Genomic DNA, 12,547 nt, shown 5'->3' on the forward strand with positions numbered 1-12,547 from the left:
TGTATTATTAAAGAAGTTTTTATATATAATATAAATCTCTAAGCTCTCAACTATTTTCTACTTATTCAAATAGAATAATTCTTTGATTCTCAAGCTCCCTAGCTTCATAAATATCTTCTCTGACCCGTCACCAACTCCGACTCCTATCAATTGCCACCATCTCGGAGTGGATTTCCCCAAATATTACTCTTTTTTTTGGGGGGAGACTCGTTTAAAATGTATGCGAATTAAAGAACCAACACGCAAATAAACCACTCGCACGCACTGACAGTTTTATGCGCACATAACTTAGGCCTTCCAGCTGCTTCTGGGCCCCAAAAAACGAGTTACAAATTGCTATTGGTTTATGCTAATGCTAATGATATAATTTATAAATTTTTTAGATATTCCTGCAAGATCTCACCTGGAAGTTCATGATGGCCTCGGAGATCTTGATGTTGAGGGGCTCCACCACCATCACAATGTTGAAGGATCCCAGCAGACGCTCGGCCACCTTGTCCATGGCCAGGGCAAAGTTCTCCCACTCGGAATCGAATTCGTGCTGGAAGTGGAGGCATCCCTTGATCACATTCACACAGTAGTTGGTGCAGGGCTTTTCCGTGTAACCCTTGCAGGCGCCGCAGTGTTGCATCTTGGTCAAGGCACCCGTGCAATCGGCATTTAGACGCACCTGGAAATTACTTAAGAATTAGTAAGAGCTTAAATGCTTTCTTGCTACTTACATTCAACACCTTCTTGGCCACCTCAGAGGCCGTGGCCAGGGCCTGGCCATAAGTCCGAGTGGCCACAAAGGAGCGCTTGATCTGGACGGAGAGCTTATCCGGCACATCGCCAAAAGGCTTCAGTTCCTTCATGTGCTCGCTGACGCATCGCATGTAGCTGGAAAAGGGGAAAGGGGAAAAATGAGTACGGAATGTTTTAGGGAAAATATTTTCATTAATTTTCCATCGAGTGTGCAGCCGCAGCAGCGGAAATCTCCGCTTGTAAATGGCATGGCTCAATGCCTTTGCTATGCCTTGCCTTTGACTTCATCCCACAACAACTAAAACTTTTATGCGGAAAACACATAAAAATAGTTGCTGCTCCAACCATGTGCTGGAGCATTTGCAGCTCCCAATAGCACCTCTGCTCCAACTTGGCCATCAGGCATGACAGTCATTGCACTTGTACGGCTGCCCTCGGCCTTATGGTCAAGAAGTCGCCAGTTTGAGCCACCACCAGCAGCAGTTGTTGGCAGTTGCCAGTTGGCCCTCTCTCTACTTAGGCTAAACAATTTAGAAATTACTGCAAGTTGCATTCGCCGAGGTGACAGATCAGTGAAGCGGCAGCACCAGCTGCTCCAGCTCCTTGATGGGAGGGTGGTTTGAGGAGTTTTGGAACTAGGAAATTATATTGATATTATCAGATATAAAAAAAGGAATTACTCTAGGACTATATAGTGTAATTGATGCGTTATTAAATAGGTAAATAAACAAACTATATATAAAGTATTTTCCTATCAAAATGATCTGTCAACAAAAATATTATATTGCATTTTTTTTTAGGGGCAACACTATAGTTCTATTTAAGTTTTAATTACCATAAGGGCTTGAAAAATATTATTAAAGTAATTCCCCTTAAATAAACAACCTTCTAAGCTTCTAGAGGAGCTCCTATATCTGTCCCCTCTCCATGATTTCCATTTCTTTATGTGCCATTCCATTTGTCGCTTCATATTTTGGCCATATCGCATATCAAAGTTATGCCCAAACAACGACACCCGTTGATTTCCCATAGTTTCCATAACCCCCCCACCTACCAGAAAACTAACTGCTTGAGCTACCCCCTCATTAAGTGAGCCGAGGAGGCAAGTCGAGGTGGAGCAGGGAGGGGTTCAACCATTGGGGGCATGTGATCCATTCTGAGGGCAAAACCAGCGCTGTTCAAGCGACCGACCAACCGCACAGAGCAAACATCAGCAACAAACAGAAATAAGAAGGGGGTTTTACACTGGAAATAATTAATTAATCGAAGGGGTTTTTAAAGGAAATTTAATCTTGAAGTTTTTAATTAACTTGATAGGATAACAAGAAAGGAAGTTAACTTCGCCACGCCGAAGTTTATATACCCTTGCAGATAGAACTTCTTCTTCTATGACTAGGAATCCCTACAATATAAATTATATATATTTATGATTAAAAACAATGAAGTAACACCTGTTTTCATTTCATTCACCTAAACATATTATATTTGCAGTTCACAGATTTGCATTTTTCCTCTACATTAAACGAGCGGGTTTTTGTGTGAAGAATTACTTTTGCAAAAATTATATACAAGCATTGCTTAAAATATGTTAACTTTATGTTACTTAAAAGCATACCAATTCTTAAAAAATTTTTTTACAAATATAGATCAACTTATTTTAATATATATTTTATATTGAGCAGTTTCGATCATCACCATTGTTGTGTTCTTTGTTTAGTAAGTTGTGCTGAATAAACTATTTTTGGGAGTTAAGAATACTTTACTATAAACAAATAAATGACACCATATCCCCGCTCGTCATGATCATCACGGCTCTTAAAGAGAGCTTGGAAGACTTTTCGAGATCAATAATAAGCTAGTCAACACGGCCAAGGGTATGGTAATTAAACAATAATTTAATAAAAACCATATTTTCATCTTGACTTTTTGGGCCTTGTTTTGGTTTCAATTAGCAAGAGATATTTTGTTAACGTCTAACCTTAATTAAGAAAACTATAATTTTTATGATTGCCACATCCACTTGATCAAAGTCTATCAACCACCAAGCACTAGATTAGTAATTTATATAAAAGAAGAAGAAGAAAACTAAACTTTCTCTAGTTAGAGCATTGCTTAAGTGTAAGACTTGAGAATCGCAGAGGAGAGCGCTCAATGTACCAAATAATTAAGCAAAGCCTATCTTTCAGTCGAAAGCTTGAAACTTAGTGAAGGAGTCATTTCCGATCCTATTATTCATGTATATTCTTGATCAGCATCAACAGCCGACTTGATCTTGCCATGGTTGCCACATCCACTTGATCAAAGTCTATCAACCACCAAGCACTAAATTAGTAATTTATATAAAAGAAGAAGAAGAAAACTAAACTTCCTCTAGCTAGGGCCTTGCTTAAGTATAAGACTTGAGAATCGCAGAGGAGGGCGCTCTATGTACCAAATAGTTAAACAAGGCCTATCTTTCAGTCGAAAGCTTGAAACTTAGTGAAGGAGTCATTTCCGATCCTATTATTCATGTATATTCTTGATCAGCATCAACAGCCGACTTGATCTTGCCATGGTTGCCACATCCACTTGATCAAAGTCTATCAACCACCAAGCACTAAATTAGTAATTTATATAAAAGAAGAAGAAGAAAACTAAACTTCCTCTAGCTAGAGCCTTGCTTAAGTGTAAGCCTTGAGAATCGCAGAGGAGAGCGCTCTATGTACCAAATAATTAAGCAAAGCCTATCTTTCAGTCGAAAGCTTGAAATTTAGTGAAGGAGTCATTTCCGATCCTATTATTCATATATATTCTTGATCAGCATCAACAGCCAAATCGATCTAGCCAGGTCCGGCATAAATTAAATTTTTTCAAATTTTTTGACAATTTTAAATTTTTATAAGGGGTATCGTTAAAATGGTGAAAAATTGACGAAAATTTGAATTTTTTTAATTTTTAAATTGAGTATGCAGATTTGTTACCCTAATAAAAACTGAAATTATTGCATTTTTGGCTTAGTTATGATATATTTAATATTTGACCTCTTAATTCTTAGCTAACTTTAAAGGTATTAAGAAAATTATTCATGTTTTTTTGTACATAAAATAAGTTTTTAATATATGATTAGTGTACTTATCTTGAACTTCTATGAGTAGGAATCCCTACAATATAAATTATTTATATTTATGATTAAAAACAATGAAGTAACACCTGTTTTCATTTCATTCACCTAAACATATTATATTTGCAGTTCACAGATTTGCATTTTTCCTCTACACCAAACGATCGTTTGTTTGGCACCTATATGATACAGTCACCCGATTTTCATGAAATTTTACACAAAATTTAAGACTAATATAAAATGGCTACACCTCAAACTTGATGATGATCTGTTTAAAACTGAAATTGTTGTAATTTTTAATTGTATTAATTTCTCGATCGTTCCTATGGGAGCTATATGATATAGTAGTTCGATTTTCATAAAATTTTAGACAGAATTGTAGAGTATAATAAAATGGCTATATCTCAAATTTGATAAAAATCTGTTGTAAACTGAAAATGTTATAATTTTTTTTGTAAAAATTTTCCGTTCATTCCTATGACAGCTATATGATATAGTCGTCCGATCTGGCCCGTTCCGACATATATATGAGTGAGAGTATATAAAAGGCTGACTACAAAGTTTCATTAAGATAGTTTTAAAACTGAGAGACTAGTTTGCGTAGAAACGGACAGACGGACAGAAGGACAGACGGACATGGCTAGATCGACTCGGCTGTTGATCCTGATCAAGAATATATATACTTTATATGGTCGGAGGTGCCTCCTTCACTGCGTTGCAAACTTCTGACTGAAATTATAATACCCTGCAAGGGTATAAAAATGATATAGAACTTTACCTAACTCATAAATATCACTCTCAAAGGTATTCAGTTCCTAAAATCCAAACAAAATCACATATTTTCAAGCCCAAAGGTCTCCACAATTTTTCCTTGAATTATAGATTTAATATACCATTTTTCTCAGAGTGTAAGGAAGGACGGGGAGCCGGGCAAGTGGCGGCAATTACGCGACATCGTTGTTGTTGTCGCCGCTGCCGCCGCTGTCCAATGGCAATAAACGGACGACGTGCCAAAGCACGTACGACAAACTAAAACGATGACAATAAAAGCGAATCGCTGGAGTTGAAGTTGGAGACGGAGATGGAGACGGAGCCAAGTCAGCAGCGGGGCATCAATTGGAGGAAAGCGCGTGGGTAACACGAGCCCAGCCCAAAAGGAGGGGGGAGGAGGCACCAGCAGGAGGAGGAGGAGGAGGAGGAGGCCAGGACAGGCGACCGGCCAAAAAGTCATTTGGCCAAGTCGTCGTCGTCGTCGTTCCCGGTTACCGGAGACCTTCCGTTCCAGGGCAATGAGCCAAGTGGGCGCAATTTTCGCTCAACGCCATCCATTTTTGTGCGGAAATGCGAGCAGCTGACACACAGGAACTGGCATAAAGTGCGGTTTTTGGTTTTTGGCTTTGGTTATGAGATTGGATTGGCTTGGAATGGGGAGTCACTATGACCAGGCCTAGGTGGTGGTGGGTTATCTGGGATTTGGAATGAATAAATCGTTGGCGAGAATAATATGTAGTAGGTAGCATAATATAGTGGGTTGTATAGAGATCTAAGGATGTCTTCATGAAGATTTTGAGACTGATCAAGGCATTGATTTGATAGTTTTCTATTTAAGATCATTGATAGGGATTTCTAATTACCAAAAGAGCTTTGAAAATGATGAGACTCTTTTAGCCCACAGATGTTTTTGTAATATAATTATATCTTAATCGTAAGGGATTTGATCATTTATAGGATTATGTACCTCTTTTATTATATTTATACCCTTGAGGAGTAATTTCTGACCCTATATATATCACATATATTTTTGATCAGAATCAATAGTCAAGTCGATGCTATAATTCAATTGAAAACTGCAACTTAATCGTCGGTTTCCCTAAGATAGTTCTCTCTCTGTTTTATTTAAATTGTATTTTCTTCTTATTAATTTAATTTAAAATCTATTGGTTCCAGATCTTTATACACCTTTTAGTTCCTTTAAATATATTTTCCTTACTTTCCAGGGTATTCCCCTAGTCCCCTTTAAACTTCCTCATTTTCGCTTCTCTGTAATCGTTTCAACCGCAATCAAAAAATCTAGTAAAAACCAGAGCAACTTTGGAGCTCTCTTTATAGGATATATGTTGGGTACTCGTATATCGGAATCGTTAACTGAAATCGCACACCTCCCATGTCAAAGTTTCGACCGCCAGCCAAGTCAGTCAGTCAGAGACAGACTTAGCTGAGACACTTTGCGGTTTCACACGTTTTGTCTTTAGGCCTCTTTATCTGTAGACCTCTAAAATCGGATTCGCTTGGAAGTTTCGGTCTCGATTACGTCTAGATTATGTTACTCACTTCTCGTCAAAGGTGTACTGTGTGTTCAGCACGGTGAACATCTTCTGGTACAGCGTATTGAAGAACTTATCCATGACCTCCAGCAGATCCACTCGCCCGTTGGCAAAGTATGTCTCCAGTTCCTTGAACAGATCGGAAAAGACATACGAATTTCGCTCATAGATCACACCATAGGTACGGATGAACATGCTATTGAACTGCGTCCTGGACTCTTTCAAAAGAGCAGTGAAGATTTCTGCAAAAGGGGAAGGTAGAAATTAGTCGAGTATTTACACAGGGATTGAGATCGTAGGGGAGGTACATCCGCTTCGATTAGTGTTTGTTTAGAGTTTAATTTTATTTCTGGCCTGCATCCGCTTCGAATGGCAAAAATACTCAACAAACTCATTGCCACATCCGCATTGTCGTGGTAGTCATTGCCACTTGACATTGTCTGTAACTCGAGGCCCGCATCATCATCATCATCAGCATTGTCATCTCTGTATCTTGATCTGGAATCCATAGATCAGATCTGGCGGGCAGAACCACTTGACACTCCACACAAAAAAAACCCCGAATCTGTGACACGTTCGAGTGGTTCGTTGATGTGACCTACCTTTGAACTTGGTCGCCTTGCTTCCTAAGATCCCCGACATCCGAGAGATGTGATCCTTGGTATGACTTTCGAGTTGCTGGCGGGATTGCATCGCCATTCGGGTCTCCATGCCGTAGGTGCAGCAGGTGCCCACCGATGGTGACTCACAGTAACGGAGGACGCGTTCTGTAAAAATACAAATAGAGAGTTAGATAAAGGATCTTTTTTTTTGTGAAGGTAACTAACTATTCAAATATGTAGAGATCTCCTTACCATTTATATTTCATGTTCCTTAACCTGTGACTTTTCTTTCCACTCCTTTTAATATTATGTTCCCTATACTTTAACTCTGTTCTTTTGTTAATCAACTTAACACACATTTAACCATTTTTCAAGGTTCTAATACAATCTGATATTTGTTTGCCTAAACGTTAGACTCATTTTCCAGAGCAAGTCTAATGAGGCAACATAGCTGCCATCTCTATACACTTCCACATTCCGGGAACTCGCACACTGTGCGGCTCACAAGTGCAACTTGCCACTTGACATGGTAACCAAATACCAAATTCTGAATACCAAACAGTGAAAACCAAAGTCTAACCAGCTAACAGCGATTCATTGGAAATAAATACAACAACAAAAAAACAAACAAAATGCGGCTACCGGCGAATGCAAGTAACCCGAAACAGAACCTGAAACCAAACTCAAACCCAAAACCTAAACGGAGTTGGGATACGGGCGTGTCAGTAGCTGGAGGAGAAGCTGTAGAGTTTATTCCCATTCTCTGGTTTTATTTACGCAAACATTTAACACATTTTTGGAGAGAAAATTAGAGGAAAATATGCATTAGTTCCCTGCAACGACTACCTCTATGTGAGGTTTTTTATAGCCGCTGTACCTCTGCCTCTGCCTCCTGGTTCCCTGTTTATTTAGATAATTCTCGGGGCCAGATCAACGATCCGAAAGTTCGGCACTAATTGAAAGCAAACAAGTTGGAAGTTCCTTTCGAATCGAAAAATCTAATTCTGAATTTTGTATTTATATTCTGTTCATTTTGTTTTTTTGTTTTTTGTGCGCTCATAAATTGCTGCTGCCCAGTTAAATGCATCATCTGCTGTGCACACACACAAGATACCGGGCAGTATATGGAGTGTTGCTCGGTTTGTTTATTTCCCTTATAAATTTAGATACTTTAGTGCACATTTTTTCGACAGGCGAATGTAAACAGAGTTTACTTCCAATGGGGGCCCCCAATAAAATGTTCCCCCCAGAACTTCCTCCTCCTTTTATTGTCTGTGCTCCACTGCTCCGGCTTTATGGCCTCTGCTAATTGTTATGTTGCACAAGATATGAATTGAGTGTGGCGCACAGATAGAGCTTCGAATGGGGAGTCGCAGTCCTGTGAGTCCTGCTTCCCTAGATCCTGGGGGCTTATCTAAATTGGCCCACAGTCACTGTGTGGTTTCCCTTTTTAATTGTCTGTCGCGGAGCTCTCAGTTCTTTGTGGCTATGTGACTGGCATGACAATGGCATTTGGCTGGGATTTGTGGGTCTAAAGACCATTTGAGTTAATTGAAATTGTGGCAGATAAAACGGCTTAAGATTTGATAGGGACAAGGGATAAAGATCACACTGAGCAGATAATTGAAATATGAAATATGAGGAGATTATAGTGGAAATAAATGATCTATTCATTACTCAAATTAAATAAGTAAAAATATGGTTGTTTTATGGGTATTTATAGGTATTAAAGGATTATTTTTTAATACCTCCAAATACCAATAAAATAAGCATATTTCGCTTTTCAATCAGGCCATCATCAGACCATAAAATTGTTCCCCCCAGAGATCCTACAGGATCATAATTCCTACTCCTTTTCCCTTCGCCAAAAAAAGAAAAATCCATTAAAATTTCACGCAAAATGACAGCCATAAACAAAAAACACCACACACATCGGCCGATTAGGATTGGTTTTGGTGACCCCCTTCTCTCTCTAGGTTTTTCCTGGATCTAATCGATAGACCGTAGCTAAAATCTATGTTAAAATAACATAATGGCATTAAAGTAACGGCAATGGGGATTCTTCTGCCAGCCATTTTTATGAATTGCTGCATAATTTTGCCCTGCTGCTGCCGGCAGACAACAATGGGAAGTGGGGAAATGGAAAATGATGGGGGGATCCCAGATAACAAATGTTGCCAGGCGGCAGAGGCAGCAGGAGGGGGAATCACCCAAAAAAAGGAAGCCGGAACGGAGAAGGATGGAAGGTGTCATGAGCATAATAAATGACCTCAACTTACCGATATGCCGCCACACAGAGGCAAGTTTCCCTTTTTATTCTAGCTGACGCTGTGGAAATCACCCCGTTTGTCTAATAGAAAACTTTGGGCTTGCCAAAAAGAAGCCAGGAAAAAAAAAATCCAAGTTACCGAAAAACCACCCAGGAAAAGTGTAAGGTTTTTGGGGAGCAACAAACACCACCCCTTGCCCTTGTGGGAGAGCTGGTCACATGTTTTCCCATTTCCACGCGCAATCCACTTAGTTACCAGGAGGGTGGCAAAAGGGCCAGGAAAAAATGCGATTGAACACTGAGGAAAAGTGTACTTTTCAAGCTACAAAATGGAGTTAAAGAGGCAGGAAAAACTGTGATTGAAATTTAAGGAAAACTTCATGGAACATTTGAATTGGAAATTCTTAAACAAACTTTATGATTGAGAAGTTGTATGTTTGAGAATATACTTTTCTTTTTCTTTAAAGGAAACCAACCAATTAAAAGGATCAATTCTTTAACAATTTTAGGGGATTAAAACCCCAACATTTCTATCTTTTTTTCTCTGCGTGCATGACTTCCCATCAAGTGGAAGTGAAATTTCATTTCAAATGATTTACTGTAACGATCAACAAACGCAGGACTTGCCCCAGACAGACGATGAGCACGAGGACGAGAAGGACGATGAGGACGAAGAGTCAACCCCCGAGGGCGTCACTTAAAAGGGTGCGAAAGTTTAGCAGGCGTAGCGCAGTCAATATGCAAGCATAGAATAAATATATATATTATATATCCCAAATATCCAGCAGCGATAAGTTCGGGGTGAGTGGGGAACGGGAGCTCAGAATTTCCCAGCAGGCGGGCATTTCTCCCAAGGTTAACTTTAAGCTTATCTCTCAAGCGAAGGACTCTTTAAAAGTGCTAAAAGTTGCCCCTAACCGGGATGCTCAACAGGATGCTTGACACGGAAACCCGGCTGGGAAAACTGCACACCCTCTTCGTAGTTTTCGTAAACAAAGGAAAACCGAAACTGCTTTTGCTGGTGTGTTACCATGGGTGTGTGAGGTGTTTTTTTTGCGGCAAGGATACAGAATTTTAATTGCGGAAGCAACCGGAATGCGACAGAACTATTGTTTGTCTTAATTTCTTTGTTGAATTTTAGATTTAAATTAAAAACTTTTGAGGAAATTAAAGAGTATTTTGTAGAAACAATTAACCGAATTTAAAGCAATTTTCAAGAGCTATATAATAATATATAATAGGTTTAGAGATTGTCTTACTTTTTCGTATTTATTTAAATTTATTTTCTAATTAAAAGAAAACCGTTTCTGTAATGTGTCAAGTACTTAAATACTTTCAATAAATATTAAGTAACTTTATAAACAAAAACTTAAATATAAATATATTCCCTTTTATATGCCCCCTTAACTTTATTTTAAACACAGAATCAAAGATATTCTTATCATATGCATATGTACTATATATATTTATGCATTTTCCGCTGCACAATTCCTGCCGGAAATGTTCCACTTCCATTTCCCAGGCCCGCACACTTGTGCGCAAAACAACAAAAACACACACATTTGAAACTGTTGTTGGGTGAGTGGAAAACCAAAAACCAAAAAGCAAAACCGGCAAAAAGGCAACAAAGAAACACACAACAGTTTGCAGACAGGACAAAAGGCAGACGCCAAAAAACTAAAACTCAACCACCCGGCTTTCCACACACTTGCCACCCTCCCCCGCTTTCATCTTTTCCCTAGCTGGGCATTATCAATGGTCGGAAAATGCAGGGAAAACTTTACTTTTGAGTCGAGTTTCAATGGCGACTATAAAAGCGTAGAGGAGAGAGAAAGAGAGACGGAGAGAGATTCTATTCTCACTCATCGCTTCGTCCTTTTTGACGAGGCACAAAAATGCGAGCCGGCAACGCGACCAGGCGCCCAGGACTCGTCGGCAGGACGAATTCGAAACTGTTGCACACACGTGCACGAAAACTTTTCAGCCAAGAAAAATGTGCTCGTAAATGTGCGGCAAAAAGGGAGAATGAATAGCCAGACAGCCAGAGAGAGAGACGACGAGAGAGATTAGAGAGAGAGAGAGAGAGAGAGAGAGAGAGAGAGAGAGAGAGAGAGCCTGTGAAAGGGGTCGTTGCACGCATGTAGCTTTCACTTTCCGCCAGGACATGGGGTGGCAGGAGCCAGCAGGGGGATAGTTCACCAGAGTCACCCTCTCAACAAAAAAAAAAGGACTAAATAAAAGGAAACAACAACAAATTTGTCGCCGTCTGGCAAGGAAATTGCATTAGCCAAAGAAAAGGTTAAACAACCTGTGAGTCCTGCCGGCCAGTTGGCTTTTCTAATTCTCTTTTCGAGTTCAATTTTCCGTCTGCTTAAGGAAAACCTCCGTTTTGCGAAGGGAAAAATTTAAGTAAAATGAGGAATAAAAGAAAAAGTTAATAAAAAACTAATTATACTTTAATTTCGATTTGTACAATTTAAAAAATTGTTATTTTATATTAAGTTATACTTATATCCTTCTTGCAGGGTATTTTTGTTTTAGTCAGAAGCTTTTTATGGTGTGAAGGAGGCATTTCCGACCCTATAAAATATATTAATATATTCTTGATCAGAATCAAAAGACAAATCGATATAGTCAAGTTCGGTTAAAAAATACATTTTCGAAATTGAATAAGGGATAAGGGGTTACATGTTCTCTTTTTAAAAAATTAAAAAAAATTTTGAATTTTAAATTGAGTAAACAGATTTATAAACCTCAGACTAACTAACTTATCCCATAATTGAATTGTAAAATACGAAGGTATTGTACAGTTTTCTTGCTTGTTTTCCATTTTCCCTTAAAATTATATATCCATTTACATTAAAAAATATATATGAAAATATAGGTTTAAGTAAAACAAGATTTCTACCTCAAAAAATATCATACAAGATATTTAAATTTTTTATAGTGCACTTCCCAGCTAGAGCTAGCTTCTTCTTCATTACAATGCCTTTGTTTTGCTTCCCATTTTTTTTTAAGTCCAACAGTTTTGATGATGGAAATTTGCTTGCTCAAGTTTTATGCTTATGGTAATGAGTTTTAATTAGGCGCCCAGCAAGCGAGAGCAGGCTAAAAAGGGCAAAAAGGAATCACAACCACCACCATTTCAGTTGAAAAACCTACCAACCACCCACTGGGCTTTTCCTTCCCTTTAAGCGGCGGCAGCAAAAGTTTCTGTTTTTAATTCGCACGTAAATTGAAAATGATTTTTTTTCCTTTGCTGCTAGGATATTATTCAAATTCCAGCAGCAACATCTGGCTGGAAGTCGTATAATGAGCCCGGGGGAGAGGTGTAATTTATTGGGTCAACACACAGCAAGGTTTCTCTTGTTACAGCAACATTTTCTCCCTTTTTCAGTAGTACAAACTTGCGTTTATTTTATTTTTTTCCTTTTCAGGTCAGCCAAATGCAATTAAATCTCAATTGTTTTAAAGAGAGAACAGGCTTGCTTTTTTCGGTTTCCTAATA

The 12,547-nt window shown here is 38.8% G+C and overlaps 1 protein-coding gene across 1 annotated transcript in view; it reads right to left on the minus strand.

The window, feature by feature from the left end:
- dlp (glypican dally-like) overlaps positions 1-12,547 on the minus strand; it is a 48,124-nt gene that overhangs the window by 3,375 nt on the left and 32,202 nt on the right. The window contains exons 2-5 of the mRNA XM_020950913.2: positions 6,771-6,935; positions 6,176-6,410; positions 723-879; positions 404-670 (exon numbers count right to left, since the gene is read on the minus strand). Coding sequence (XP_020806572.2) covers positions 404-670; positions 723-879; positions 6,176-6,410; positions 6,771-6,935 — 824 coding nt within the window. The remainder of the gene's footprint in view (positions 1-403; positions 671-722; positions 880-6,175; positions 6,411-6,770; positions 6,936-12,547) is intronic.

The sequence above is a fragment of the Drosophila serrata genome, unplaced genomic scaffold, assembly GCF_035046125.1.
Source record: "Drosophila serrata isolate PLE 108 unplaced genomic scaffold, ASM3504612v1 contig_71, whole genome shotgun sequence".
NCBI classification, from domain to species: domain Eukaryota; kingdom Metazoa; phylum Arthropoda; class Insecta; order Diptera; family Drosophilidae; genus Drosophila; species Drosophila serrata.